Source organism: Hakea prostrata, chromosome 1, assembly GCF_041222555.1.
Source record: "Hakea prostrata isolate BN-2017 chromosome 1, UWA_Hpros_2, whole genome shotgun sequence".
Classification (NCBI taxonomy): Eukaryota; Viridiplantae; Streptophyta; class Magnoliopsida; order Proteales; family Proteaceae; genus Hakea; species Hakea prostrata.
The window spans coordinates 74167533-74183452 of NC_142600.1; the positions used below are offsets into that span (position 1 = coordinate 74167533).

General features: G+C 38.0%; 1 protein-coding gene across 2 annotated transcripts; it reads right to left on the minus strand.

Moving 5' to 3' along the window:
• Positions 1-1315: 1315 nt before the first annotated feature.
• On the minus strand, positions 1316-12591 carry SPPL1 (SIGNAL PEPTIDE PEPTIDASE-LIKE 1). Of its 2 annotated transcripts, none has more exons than XM_089142315.1 (4): positions 12473-12591; positions 10953-11907; positions 6117-6317; positions 1316-2212 (listed from the first exon to the last, which is right to left on the minus strand). In XM_089142315.1, exons 2-4 carry the CDS (start codon positions 11748-11750, stop codon positions 2096-2098), a joined length of 1116 nt encoding a protein of 371 aa, XP_088998441.1. In that variant the 5' UTR covers positions 11751-11907; positions 12473-12591; the 3' UTR covers positions 1316-2095. The 2 variants fall into 2 exon arrangements, with proteins under 2 accessions (XP_088998441.1, XP_088998442.1); XM_089142316.1 differs by lacking the exon at positions 12473-12591 and adding an exon at positions 12042-12466.
• Between the last annotated feature and the right edge of the window lie 3329 nt (positions 12592-15920).

The following is a 15920-nucleotide window of genomic DNA, read 5'->3' on the forward strand; positions in this document are numbered from 1 at the left end:
GATTTGACCTTTTAATTCATTTTTGTTTCTAAAATCTTATGAGCTCCTATTAAATTATTGCAAAGTCAGCAAAAAAAAAAAAAATCTCTTTTATACTTAATCGAACCATTTTACAAAATAAAACCTTGGATGCTAAAGATCTAAGATTTCCTAATTATCCTCAATAGCCGTTGAAGTCTTGGAAACATTTGGGTCCTCTTCAATGACAGTTGGAATCTTGAAGTAGTGGAGTTAAGATTGATAATGAGTATACGTTTAAATCATTAGGGCTAGTAGGAAATCTAATTATTCTAAGTGTCAAACTCAATTTATATACAATTGTTAATAATTAATTATTTAAGCATTGGATTAGGTAGGACTAGAAGTCTAAGTCAGGTTGGTCGCTAAACCCAAATCCCAAGACTAGTCGCTAAGCCCAAATCCCATCTGACCCTACAAGACCAGGGTGCGACATTCGGCACATTTTGCCTCTTCACACCCAGGAGAAACTAGAAGAACCAGCGAAATTCGCCAATTTTTTAGGTTATTTTTCGCCAATTTTGGGCTTCCTTTAGGTAACTGGGTTTTGCTAGAATTGGAATCGGCTCTGTGATAACCCACAACCGCTGCCGGAGAGATAGAAGGAGGAGGAGAAGATGTTTCCACCACCGCTAGAGAGATAGAAGACAGAGGAGAAGAAGTGGATTAGGTAGTAGCAGATTCACCGTTGAAGAGATAGGAGGAGGAGAAGATGTTTCCACCACCGGAGTGACAAAAGACAAAAGGAGAAGAAGAGTATCAGACAACAGCGGATTCGGTGATTCCGGCAAAGATATCAATGACAAATCTCAGATTCCAGGAAGCCAAGGTGGATTTCAGCCTGTGTTTTGCCATTTTGCCAAAAAATCGTCTTGCAATTTTTCCACCGATATTTGAATATATTGTATTTCAGTTGACATTAGGCGAAATGTTTTTTTATGAGGTCCAAGAGTAGTTAATTTGTAACCAAAACCCACCCTTCGGACTGAAAAGTGAAAATAACTTCTTTTTTTGGGGTAATAAAAGGGAAAATAACTTAGATTAGAATCAAAGCAGGTTTGGGCCGGTTAACAGTTTGATCAACAAGATTTAATTGACACCTAAATTACCTAATAATAATCTTACATTCTCACCACCTTGGTTTGAAGTTTGAACCATTAAAGAGGATTGTGACAAGATTTCCTACTCAAGAATCGAAGAATGACTATGATTGCCGAATAACTACCTTCCTCAGACAACCGGCCTATTGCCCACAAACCAAGCCATCCCAGATTCCAGGACTCCAAGGGTTCTATAATCAAACAGTTAAAAGGTGCACCCATGAGACGAAACAGCACACAAGAAGGTAAAAGAAGTTCTATGCGAGGACGCGCTTGCATTATCTGGAAAACTAGTTCCTAACACAATATTTTCCTATTTGAAGAAGAGTTCCCTACAAGAGAACTGTTAAGACGCGCACTGAATTGATCATTATGTAAAGGTATAACAAAATTTGTGTAGAAATATTTTCCCCTTGAAAATTGAAGATCCTAATGTAATGCAAGTGAGATGCATTAAAATAAGGACTTTGCATGCAATCCTCATCTGAAGCCTCTGCATTCTGATGATGCAACTGTACGAAAGTGCAACAAGTAAACAATTGTCAACTGGGAAAGTACAAGCAAAGATTCCATCTCCCACTGTGCTTTTGAGCTTTCACTGCAGTAGTCCCCACGCAAAGTACTGGCTAAGAAGCCGCTTTGGAGTGGTAAGTGGTTCCATCACAGTCAAGATGTCTGCAACTAAAAATCTATTGATTGACAATAAAAAAAAACCTTTTTTCTTTAGAGCTTCAACAAAGTCCTCTGAAACAGTTGAGGATAGTCGATATTTTCTCAGATAAGACTATTTAAGCCAAGAATATATGGAGAAGTTAAATATCAGGATGCAAATTGAAAACTTTTTATAAACATCAAATTGTAATTTCTATAGCAAGCTTCCTCAGATAAAAGACAGAGCTATCCAAAGGGGAATTTACAGTATAGGTTGGCTCTGCCAATACATCTATGCCGGTGATGGATGCTGAAGATAAAATGGCTCAAACTTCTGGCAAACGAGATTTCTCGTTGAGGTTTTGTCTTGTCCCTTCCCATAGCTCTGTGAGTTCCTTTTTCAGCCATGAGAGGACAACAACAGGTCCCAAAGTTGATGGAACCTGCACTCACATACGATAGAAGAAAAGTCTTTTCATAAGGTCTAAGAATAGTGCTTCATCAAACTCAAAAAGAAACACTCTAGAATTTAGATTGCCAAAAGAAGTTGATAGCATCTGAATGAGTAAACAAAATTGATCTATTAATATCTCCACCATTTTCCCAGGAAAAAGTTAACAAATAGGCGAAACCTAACCTGCCGTATAAAGCTTAACCCCCAAGAAAAATGTATCTGTCCCACATGATTGGCTCTCAAATGACTGACTAAATTTGTACAATCTCAGCTATATCGTACAAGTATGTAACAATTACCACAAAGGATCCATCAAGGTTAGTACATTGGCTGTGACTTGGTAGATGACATCCCAAATGTCAAATCTGTTAACTGATTCTAGCCAACATATACATCATCTCAAACTACCTTAAGTATTGCAGAAGATATTCTTTGCAATAATTCATTAGTTGAAAGGAATACCTCCAATTCTGGGATCACAAGTTTACAACTCGTACAAAAATGTCCAATTAAAAGCTTTGGATGAGGGGCAATCATAATAAATTGATGTATCACTTCTAATAACCTTAAGGCTTTAGTTATAAAAAGTAATCAAAAACTGATATAAAGATGCAGAACTTGATACCCAGTAAGCAGATACATCTACAGAGTAACCGCAATGAATACAAGACCTGCCAGGATATGAATTTCAGAAGAACAGAACAGAAAAATGTTCAGTACGAGTGTTGTTTTTTGCATAATGATGGAATATACCAAACAGGCAAACTTCCATGCACGTATCATGATACCAATGCTCTTAAAACAAGAAAACTACTCCAAATAAAATAATACTTTATCAAGATCATTTTTCTTCCAGCATTACAGACTTTTCATAATCTCTGGCCTCTGTCAATCTTCTCTGCATAAACTATACCTGAACTAGCCCATATAGCTGACACAGTTGGACCAGCATGACAGTGTACAAACCTCAACCCACACAAAACCAATCCAACCTCAGTTGGTCCAACAGAATTGGAAGGAGTTAAGTTATTTGTTTACCTCCCTCTCTCCATCTGGGAAAATGCCTTAGCCTCCATTTGGCATTAGAGTAGAAGATTCCTTCCATTTGATAGGGAGTGACTTTGGTTGAGCAAAGCGTCTTTTTGAATTCTATTTGTGACACCACTGGTAAACTTGTGTTTGGGGCTGGTCTCTCTCTCTCAATTAAATGGAGTGGAATCCCCATAGATGGACATCCAAACCTCACTCCATTGATTTGATTTTGGAAGGCCACCTCCTATGATGTTGGCACCAAACTTCACTTTTCTCCCCTAAATAAATTGTTGATACCCACAAAACATGCACATTGTTGTTAACTGGGCTTAGATATCTCCCTTATCAATACTGGCTTGGTTGGAGATTCACCCCCCCCCCAAATAGAAAAAATAAAAAATAAAAAATGCCTGGTGTCTCCCACGATAGTAGAATCAAGAAACAGTTAAGAGTCCCTTCCACATCAAATATTCTCGAATGCCCAAGCACACCTCCCTTTGTAATAAAAAAAGAGCATGTACCTTCCTGGTCCATAATGCGTGTGAAACAAATAGCAATCGCATCTCACACCATCTATAGAAAGAAAAATATCTCTAACCTGATGTAGAATTTCAACCTAACAAGATACTACGGAAGTCTTTTAAAACCTCAATGAAAACGGTTCCGGTGCCCCAAAGTCACTGTCACTTCGCCATCTATCCTTCTGCTCCTTCATCCAGCCACAGCCCTTACTTCTCAACCTCCCCCCCCCCCCCCTCGAAAAAAAAAAAAAAGAGAGAAAAAAACAGGTAATCGCCTTCAGTTCAGGGACCCGTTGTTCCAACTGCCTTCTCATTTCTGCCGTTGTCTGACACCATCCCCTATGCTCTCACCATCTTTGTTCCCCCTTCCGGTATGATTGCAGACATGCCTGTCATCAAATCCTCTCCTCTCTGCCTGTCAACAGGCTGTCATAGCTTGACTTCTGGCTCCTTACAAGTCTCCCCAAACTTCCCCCTTTTTACAAGTATCTTCTTCTGTTGCAATGGCTCCCATCACTTTACCCTTGAGCCTTATTCTATCCAAATCTCCACCCCCACCCCTAAACGAGCCTGTGGACTCTTTTAACCCTTCCCTTACCTCTTCCTCTGATCCCTGTCATTCAAGCCCAGCAATCAGGCCTTCTAGGGCATTCCCTTCTTGCTGGCACTCATCTGTTTGCTCAAGTCCAATGTGCCTAACTCAGCTTCAGGTCAGTCTTCTCACCTTGATAACTCCACCCATCCCTTTTGGCTCACCCAATTCTTCCCCCTCAAGTTGCCCCTAGGACAGCCCCACCCTTGCAAATCAGTGTCCATCCCCTCCCTCCGGTTCCCTCCAGCCCAGTTGTCTCTTAAACCCCCCAAACATTCACACCCCCCCCCCCCCCCCCACCCCCCAAAAAAAAAAAAAAAGAAAAGAAGAAGAAGAAGAAGAAAAATAAAGAAAGAAAAGAAAAAATTGGCAAGATATAAGCATCCTTCCTCATCCCAAGAGATGGCTCCTCCAAGACTATTCCATCCCTAACAACACTGATTTTTTGCCTTTTAAGGATGGTTACCTGTAACCATTTCCTTTGCCAACACAACTCATCATGAAAAAGTAACTTTCTTGATAATGAGTCAGTTTATCGGGTTGTGATTAGGCCATCTTCCCTAACTTATCCTGTTGTAGTTCCTACCTTCCTTTTTACTATGCTGGCCCTTGCCTCTTCTTGTAAAGGCAGAGACCTTGGTCTTTGCTTCCTCCCATCCCTCCCTCCCCAAAATAAAAATAAATTAAAAAAGAATACTATTAAAATCACAATATAATATGATATCAATCCTTTAGACAAGGTTTTTTCATTTTGTCCTAACCCATAAATTACTACTAATGCTAATCTAGATATAGAATCCCAACCTAAAAGATGCCATCGATAGGTAGATGACACTCGGCATTTTGTTCTAACACATAAATTACTATCAATGCTATCTTTTCAAATCCTTTAGTTTTTAGCATTAAATGAAAAGCATTTGCCTCCGGCTTAAATTATCACATGCCTAATGTACTTGCAACGCTTTCAAATCAATAGCTCATTGACCGTAGTACCTACCTCTTTTTTTGTTTGAACAAGCCTTTTGTTACTACAGCTTCTTACTAAAGAAAGAATGCCATACTATGGAACTATAGGCGAGATGAAGCAAGCAAGGGAAGAGTTCCGACAAAGCAATTGATCTAGTTAAGACCGATAAATGGAGTACGGGACAGGTCCAATACTAACAGGGGACGTAGAACATATTTATTTACAGGAATCGCTATCGTTCTGAAAATGAAAAACACATGTACAAAATTTAAAGGTTGAGTGAAAATATGACGAGAAGGAAAATCAAGCCATCACATTCATAAATACAGGAAATGCTAAATAGAGCATGTTATATTTTAAAAGTACATGCAGAAAAGGTCCCTCAACATGAGTTGACCCAAAATTGCACATGCACGCCCCCTCCCTACCCTGATAACTGTAGCCAAATCCCTCTAAAATGTCCTCAATTATGTCCCCTTGTTTAAAGGTTCCCATAATACCCCCTCCCTTTCCTGCTGCACATGGATGGTAGAAGAAACCTACCACTAAAAGTATATATCAAAAACCCAGGTTTTACAAGTGGTAAAAGTAGCTCAACAAAAGGATTGAGAAAACAAAGACAACAAATTCTAAGCTTCACTTCTAAGGGGTTGCATACCGAGTATAGTAAGGTGAAAACCAGACAAGTAATACAAATCCCTATTAAGATTACCAATGAAGTATAAAACATATTAAATAAGGTTAACAGAGTAGCAGAGATGCAATATCAATGGAAACTTACCAGATACAGAAGGGCTGGTTGGGGTGAATGAGTCAAGATACCAGCTGCCAAAGCAGCTACAAGTCCAATGGCATACCCGGGAAGTGCATACCATATGTATTTGTGTCCTCTTGGAAAAGATATATCTATCGTGCCTCCTGGATCCCTGCTCTTCTGATGATCAAAACAGAGCACCAACGCAAGAAGCATGGCAGGGATAGCCTGTAAAACAACATATCAAATTAACTTGGGTATCCACTAAGTAACAAATTTTTCATGATTAAGGGCAGAAATGTCAATGTTGGAGGTCAAATATGAGATAATCACTAACAGAAGATTTATGCTCATTGTATAATGTATACTACATATTAATAAAATCATGGACAGGAGATGGGAAGTCTAAAAATACATTTACAATTTATTTATATTAGAAGCCAAATACCATTCCGTATTCTGTTAGTCGTCACTTGTAAAAGTTAGCTATGAGAAAATACACAAAATTCAACAACTCAGAGCCAACATGCATGAGTAGAAGTATCAATAAACCCGAGGGAATCATCCAAAAACAAACCCGAGGGATGAAGTAAGGAATTACCAAATTAGGACTGAGTTGGGAGTAGCTTCAGTCCATGCTAAGCTAAGAGAGAGTAGTTTGAGGTGGCATGGCCATGCTCAACTGGGGCCTTTCGATGCCCCCATTATGGAGCAATGACTTCATTCAGATAGACGGAACCAAAAAGAAACAGAGGCAGGCCTAAAATAACCCTAGGCGGAGACATGCTTTAAAACTTGTATCTTCTATGAATTCAAATATAGCTGATGGGAGAAGAGGGATCCACGTCATGGACAATACTTAGTCGGGACAAGATAATGTTGGTTCTGTTTTTGTTGTTATGGATAATTATTATCCACAAACTTACTCCCCGCTTGAGGGGGAAATGAGGAGGAGATGGAGGCAGGCAGAGGTTTAGGTGGAAGGTTGCTGGGAATAAGCAACCTCATATTTGAGATTGTTCAATCAATCGGCCACCTCAGACGTCAAAGTGGAATCTAACCAATGGCATGACAAATACAGATATATGATGCAAGTGGTTAGATTAAGTGTAATTAAGAATCAGCATAATTGAGAGAGAAGACCAACCAAAACTAAATATTAACCATACGAAATCCCCTAATTAAGGACCTTTATGATTCCTTGGATCACTTCAACCAATGAACATCACAGATAACATCACAAAGGTTTTCATCATAGCTCTCCCAAAGACAGATTCCCACCAAGAAACCCCTAACTCACAGTAATTGACTCAGCTGATCAAATCTGCTCTTTCTCTCTCCTATCCTCCTACATCTTCTAGTGTGGCATCTATGGTCTACCAAAATCTACCAACTCTGCCATCCTTCCAATGGAAAGGCAAAATCCACCAACTCTTAGCCATCAAGGCAAGTTGCTCCAGCCTGGCCGTCCAGCATAGACCCAATTCTTTGTGAGCCAGGTTTGGTCCCAAAGTTATTACAAAGTGATTGGTTAATTTGATTTTGATGTTCAACATCAAACTTTTATAGATGGTCGGATATTAAAGCACCTTGTGACTTTCTATTTTTCTCAATTGTTTCTATTTTGAAACTAAGAGTGGGATGCGGAGAACCCTAGACGGAATCTACTGGCGTGGTGAGAGGCTTGAAAGGTAGGAGTTAGATGCCTAAGTCATATCTTTTTCTACTTAATTCTCTTCAATCTGTTCTGTGAAGTTGAGTGTGAGCAGCACTGATAGCCTCTACTCATGTCCTAGTCCATCTGCGAGCTAAATTCGACTCAACTCTTTCCTTCAGCTCTACTCAAGTTAGTAGCTCTTTCAAAAGTTTGCTGAGCTTCTTGCAGATCAATTTCATTACCCCATTTGTGCATCGTTTAATAAAATCGTAATCCCATTATTGCCTATTTTAGCAAGCTTGGATAACTTAAAAAAAATTCGGTTGTTCATTCTTAAACTTAAAGCTGAGTTTATGCAGGCTATACTAGTAAATTTATATCAATATTTACAGGAGATATCAGTAACTAATGGTAAGCTACATTGAAGGTAAGACAGCACTACAAATCTACAATGAGTCTTTGTTGCTACTTTTTATGCATGACTAGAGGTTCAGCCGGTAGATAAAGAGATGTTCTGATATCATGTTCTATCTATTGAATGTGAAATAAACAGTAGCTTGGTACTGTGTTGTTCTGTGGAGCTGAAGTTACTCTAAATCTGAAACTTGAATTTCTGCTTTGGTTCACCCACTCATATCTTAAATCCAACCATTGGATTGCTACAAGGTTTGGGGTAAATGCTTCCCTGTATCAGCCCCATACTTGATTCAACCTCGAGGCTGATCCCATTTGTTGACTGGTAGTGATTCCAATGCAGGCCTTTATTTATGTACTTTTATTCTGCATGTTGGGCTGAAATGAAAACCTTTTCAAGGATGCCTTGATTTCATCACCTATTATCAGCAATTCACAATTTTCAGTTGTGGATAAGAAGGAATAAATACATTATACATATATACCTAGAAGCTCAAGAGTAAAACCAAAAATAAAACAGCAGCAATGGAAAGAACCCAAAGGCCAGTGCACCACAACCTTGAAACAGTTGGGACTGCAAGAGCTACAATAGGAAAGAATCAGGATAAGTAATTGAATGATCCGGGCTATCAACCTCCAAATGGTGAAAGAGGATTCAATTTTCGCATTCCATCATTAATTTTTCAATGTAAATTGGAAAATCAAACCAAACAGAGAAATTGAATATTATATATAAAAATAATAATAAATCATAATAAAAAGTTAAAGATAGTTTCCCGTTTTACTAGCAATTCAGCATATTCTTGGCAGGTACTTAATTGAATTTGACAGCCAGAAGAATTCTTAATGGAAAAAAAAGTTCAAAAGGATCCTGCAGCAAAACCAATGTGCGCAAATTCCATTTATATATGGTGTTTTCTTGGTAGGTCCTAAAGTGAAGTTGATAACCAGAAGATATTCAGACAATGGATATTCTCCATAGAAGCTTCCATGTCGCAACAAGCATTCCAAGGAAGTACAGAAGCTCCATAAAAAGAATTGAGAGAAACTGAACTACATTACTAGAATCCACGACAAAGAAGAACCATAATCCTGTAGATCCTAGGCATACAATGTGCAGTAGTAGATGGCAACCCAAATAGATACACTTGACAATAATGTATCAAGGAGTGTTACTAACTTTTCCCATTGTCAACGAGCAAATTCTGTTTGTCTATAAGTATATTATCACTATATCTTGTGCAGCAAAGAAGCCTGTTGGTGGCAGTACAGCAGAAGTAATAAAAGCATAAGTAGGCCAACATAAATGATCCTAATCAATCATTGTCTTCTAGTGACTCATTTTCACAGAGAGAAATTAGCGCCTAAAAACAGAATATAACCATCTAAAGGAATTCTTTTGTTTGTATTCTGCATCTCAGATAAAGGAGAAGGGGCTAAGTACGCAATGCACGGATCATGAAAAAAGGTTATTTGTATAGTTAACATCCTTCCCCACCCCTCACCCTCCAAAAAACCCACACCAGAAAATAGAAGGGAAAGAAAAAACAACATCATCTATCATTGACTAATTGATGGCAATGGGGCAATCCTCATCAAATAGGAAATAACATGTCAAGGAGAACAGGAAGAAATTGAAGGGATATATATATATATATATATATATATATAATAATTTTATTTTTTGGGGTGGGGGGGAATGAATGAAGAATGTCATTACAGTTACCAAATAGAAAATACCATTGCCAAAGCCCAATAGGGGAAAGAAAAGAATGTACAAGGAGGGGGTGGGCTTACAAGCACCTAGGGTCAAAAGGAGAGCCAAGAACCCAGGTGACAATAGAAAGCCTATTCCCTGGAGTATCAAGCAAGGGGAGGAGGAAGGGTTATAAACGACTAGGCGCCACTAGAGGAGACCCAAGACCCCTTGTAACAACAATAAGCTTGTTCCTTTGGGTGTCCAAAATAAGGGGTTGGGGAAGCAATTGTAGTCTAGCAAAGATGTCAAAGCAGATGGCTTTCGAAATGAAAACCAAAGATCAGGAATTGGAGTTCCATCTCCTAAGGTTTCATTCCCACCATAAGTGAGAGATCAAAGCACCAAAAACCAGCTTGCCAACCATGTCACAAATAGTTGTGCCAGAAAAAGGATCTCAAACACAAATCGCAATCCCTAGAAAACCCAAAGGAACATAATGAGAGGACCCAAATGGAGGAAATGGCTTTCTCCTAGATAGAACGAGGGAAGAGGCAAGAGAAGAAGAGATGGTCCACATCTTTAGGGCCATTCCAACAAAGGATACAGTTATTTGTACATGAAGAACGATTAGGCATGCAAACAAAGGTTGAAGGCCCTCCAAACAGTGAAGGCATGACAAGGGATGCGGCCTTTGAACAATACCAACGTGTGCCAAGTGACCGGTTGACAAAGAAACTGAAGGTTGAGTGTCGAGGCAAAACAAAATGGATGATCGAATCCATAAGGTTGTCAATTCCTAACATAGACAATTACAATCATCCATGGGCATGTATGGAAACAGCAAAATGTCTTAGGAAGGCATTATTTTGGCATATGAAATCATGAAGTTGGATTGTCAACTGCAACAGTGGGTAAGTATATAAGATTTACCTTATGTAGTCATCCTAAGAGGAAAAATCGAGGCAAAACATTTGTTCAAATAAAGTTATCCATGTTACAAAACAACCAAATTGCTACAGTGACAAATTAAGGCTTCATGTGCGGAGTCTCCAAGAATCAAGGTAAATAATTTAAAGAAAAATAAATTCCATACCATATCACCAAGCCCAAGCATCATGAAGTCTGTTGCGTTAGCTCCAGGAATCATTCCACCCAACAAATTTCTAGGAAAAACAATCTTTACCGGCAATTCCAGTTTCTTTGTTATCAGTTGCAACCCCGGAAGGCTCAAAGTATTAGCAACTGTGTGAACAGGATTAGATGCTTGCTGTGTGGCAACAGAGACCATGACATTGTCACCAAATAATCTCTCTGAAAAGAACACCCAGAATATATCGTACACAAACAAGCACGCAAGAAGCAGTGCACAGACTTTGATGTTTGGAAGGCGAACATGGCTAACAAACGCAATACAAATTGAAATTCCCAACAGGTTGTTCAACATCCAGTTCCCAGAAACAAGCCAGGCCACAACAATCCCTGTACACAGTAGTACAAGTATTCCCTGACATCGAGTGAATGGTTTCGAACAGCAACGTGACACAAAAGGGTCCACCAGTCCGAATTGTACCTTGAAATATGTAAGATAAGGAGATAAACAGAAGAAGAGGGAAGAGGCAGATGCCACGGCTGTGAAGGCTGTGAGTAGCTGCGATACGGAGGAGAACAGATAGAACATAAGCAGTAGGCTACATGAGCTCATTACGGGGATCATGAGTGCTTGGGTACCATCTAAAGTGATGGATGCCTCCGACAAATCCCGGTTTCGCTCCATTTCTTTCCCATAATTCAGAGCTCGAAATGCCGATCCAAACGTCACAGCTACTGCTGTTAGTATTAGAGTGACGGGAGCAGGCTCCAGTAAAAAGATGAGCTTCCATAACGGTTCCATTGTCAATTATATGAACTGTTCTTTTAAATCTCTTCCCAGCTAGACCTTCGCGAAGAAATTAACATAACCAGAAGAACAAAGCCCTAAAGATGCCGTTTATCTTCTAGCAAGGCTGCAGTCTTTCTCCACCGGAAATATCTGGAGAATTTCATGCAACCTAGAAAATAATCACCGGAGGAATTAGGTAAAAATGCAGGCAAAATGTACCTGGAGTTAAGAAAATCACACTGATACATGTACACAAATAATCGCCTGCAACTAAGAATAAAGAATCCAAGTAGCCTACAATACCTGGAAATAAACTACAATTATTATGAACTGATAGCTTCGAAAACGCTAGAATTCACACCTGAATCTGAGAACAAATTTCTAACAGGAAAACAGAAACTACTTTCCTATCTCCATATCCAGCGATCTAGGGATCCGAATCAGGGATCGAAAAAGACAAGAGTCTTCCAAAAAGATATTCCGAATAATAAGTTGGGAATGAAAAACGAGAATGAACGATTAGACAGCAAAATGATTCAAGAAATCCCAAGATCAACAGTAACAACGAAATATAAAAATTCTTGTGAATTTAGAGTTGAATCCTCCTTCAAACAGTTAAGTAAACCAATGAAAAAGAAATACTGAACAAGAAAGACGATGAGATTAAGAGCAACAAGAAGAAGGGTTCAGTTTCTATTGAACACAAACTGAAAAAGGCTTTAGAAGGAACTCACCTTGGACTGAGAAGACTTTTTTGGCGCAAAGAGAGCTGAACGGAGTGTGTTTTCACGGGGCAGCTCGCGTCATTGCCCCTCTGCATTATCGAAATAACAACAATGGCATCGCTTGCTTACAATGAGAAAAGAACGCGCAAATCCAAAGACGAAGACCACCCGACACCGAAATAGCTTCGGCCATGCGCGTTACCTGTCGAACAGAATTTCAGACCGTTGGATCCATAATTTCTGTCGAGATTTCGATCCGGCAGCTCAAATTGTTTCGCAAGTCTTGTACATTAAATGCACAGGACTGAAACAAAGTCTCACCCCACACCCTTTGCTATGAATCCGGATCATCTGTGCTCCCCGACGGGTTTACCACCACAAATTCGGTCGGACGCACCAGTAAAAAATAAAAAAATAAAAAAATAAAAAAACCTCCCATCACCCAACCCCTGGGTTCCCTGTATTTATGGTGGTAAAGCCGTCGGGGGTAGCACTTTTGTGCTATCCCAATGGGTAGTTGATCTGGACTCCTTTGTTGTGGCCATGGCCGCAAGGTCAAACGATCAGCTTCATTGCCCATAAAATAAAAACCCAGTGACAAGATACTTTATGCTCATTTCTCCACTCTATTGAAACAAACAATTACTTATTAATGGTACAAAATAAAATTCAAGGTAAATGAGATAATCATGCTTTAATTGGTCTAGCTTTGGAGAGTGTTAATTATCTTATTATTTTTTAAAATTAGTAGCTTTATATTAGGGGTGAGAAGTATTATATATATTATAGGTACTATTGAACCTATGACCTCTTCATTAAGAGGTGTTGGTCATTATCGATTGATCAACTCTTCAATGGTAAAGATTGCTAACTATTTTCAGTGGTTAACATGTGCATCATAATGAGGCACTAACATGCATCTATTCATCTTTGGTTATAATCAAGTTCAAGATAACTACGTTAATCCTACTTTAAATGGTTTAATCGATAAGAAAGTAAATTTTAACCTGGTCATACTTCTAGAATGGTGGTGGTGACCTCTTATATTGAGACAAAAGACCAAGAACCTCTCACATTTGACTCTTTATCGGTCCAAACCTCTACCCCTGGGCCTATGGGTCCCTGGTAGTAAGAGGGTATTTTTGGATTCTTATAAAATATTGAGTAATGATATCATTACTTGGCAATCAAATTAAAATAGCAAGATTTTTTTTTATATATAATTGGATAAGTTAATATTGAATAATAGCTATAGGAACAAAACTAGCCTTTATGCACTCATGCTTACTAAGCTTTGTTAAAGCTAGGTAAGCGTTTAGCAACGTTTGTGTTATAAGAGACTAGTTATTGTCTATAACCTTTTTTACATGTTTATGTGCTAGGAGACCATTCTTTGGTTAAAAATAGCCGTCTGATCAAACATGTTCTAATATATTTCTATAACACTGTTATATCAAGTTAGTGTGTGATAAATTCACTCTAGTAGTGGATTATTACATCCAAGCTAAGTGATCCTTCAAAAAATGGAGTTCTTTTATTTATTATTTATTATTTTTTTTTTTGTTGGGGGTAGAAGAAAAATATTTGTTCTATTGATTAGATGGTACAAGTACATAAATCACAAGGTTTTACATTATGCCATATTTTCCTATTGCTACCTTGAGATATGATTAAATCATGTCAACAAGCCATGATGTTTAAGTGGAACCTTTCACTTTGAAGCAGGGGCAAGGTACCAAGGCCAAAAGGGCTCATGGCCTCCCTCATTTTCTTTGAACATCTCTCCTTAGCCCCTTTTTGTGAAATATTAGTACTTGATCCCTTTTGATGTTAAATCTTGGCTCCGCCCTTGTTTTGAAGATAGTGAGTTTGTTAGTGCAATTAAGAAGGAATCATAAGAAGTTTCAAAGCATGAATACAATGCCTTTTAGTGAAATGTGACCCAGGAAAAGATTGACAAATAAAGTGAGCGACTACAGGACCTCAAACTTGTGAGACGTTGGAGAGAAACACTATCAAGATGAAGCCCTAAAATGCCTTTGCATTATGAAATGTTTGATTTAAGGATGAGAAGTTTGAGGAAGACGTTTGAGATTCAATACCCTAACATGTTGATTCTTGAAAACATCACTAACGTAAAGAGAGATAGCATTCCTACTACAATTGCTAACCAACAAACGTAAATGAAACCACATTTGCACAACATAATGATTCTTAAAATGATTAAAAAATGAAAAAATATAGAATAATATTCAACTCGAGAAGATGAAACACAAGAGGTATTGAAATACCAAAGTAGCAAGTTTGGGAAACCTCATGAGATGTTGCTTTCAGCGTGAAGAGAAACTCTAATTCTCAAGTATCTGGAACATTTCTTGTTTTTCATTTCTAACATGTTCTTACAAAGGGATTATTGAGACCACATCTACTGGTATGTTTTTAAAGAATAAAAGAATGAACTATTTTATCAAATACAATCACACATTCTTATGTTCTCGAAAGAACAACAAAAAATGTCAAAAACATTCTTTTAGAATATTTCACATGCACTCTAGATAATTAAACTAATTTTTCAACTCATGTGCAAAAGTCCTGCAAAAATAAACAGATACCAAAATATTAAGGGCCTTAAAACAACTTTTTTGGAGCCCGAAGAAGATCAAGCACATTTTTTTAGTACATCAAATTTTATAAATGTCAATACTAGAAGAAGTATATGACATAAGCCTCTTTTGATGCATAACACATCATACTCCACCCAAAAAATCTGAAGGCACCAAGCCATTCATAATGATAGGGAAAACCTCGTCCAAAAACATACCATAAGCCAATCCTTGCACTTTACAACGTAGGAGAATGAGGGGTTGTATGAAATTTTGTTCAATTTCCCTGATTTTAGGTGAGAAATAGCTTTTCTTAATATTTATAGGTGCTGAAACAATGAATGGTTACTTATATAGGGAAAAAAAAAATGTTTATGTAAAAAAAAAATAATATGAAAAATACAAGAATACCTCCCAATGCCTTTTCAAGAAAAAGGGTTTTTTGTTTTGTGTGCGTGTGAAAAAAGAAACACCAATTTATCAAATTATGCTCAAAATTGTGCAAAAGTGTCGATTGGTTTCACAAATGGAAAAAGAAAGGACACACATGCACGAGAAACTGAGCGGATTATACATACATGATTTGGTTATTGGTGTTAAAAAAAATGCAAAAAAATAACACAATAAACAAGAACGTTGCCATACAACCCCTAAACTGCCACTCATATCAAAATAAAAAAAACAAGTCAACATAACCCAAAGCATACACAAATAAATATTACTTTCTTGTGTATCATAAATCTCAACAACTAGGACAAGGGGAGATATTGAGCTTCTAGGGCCAAAACTAAATTTTGCATAAAACCTTACATGGAAAATGTCATTCTCTTTTATGAATATAAAAAGGATAAAAA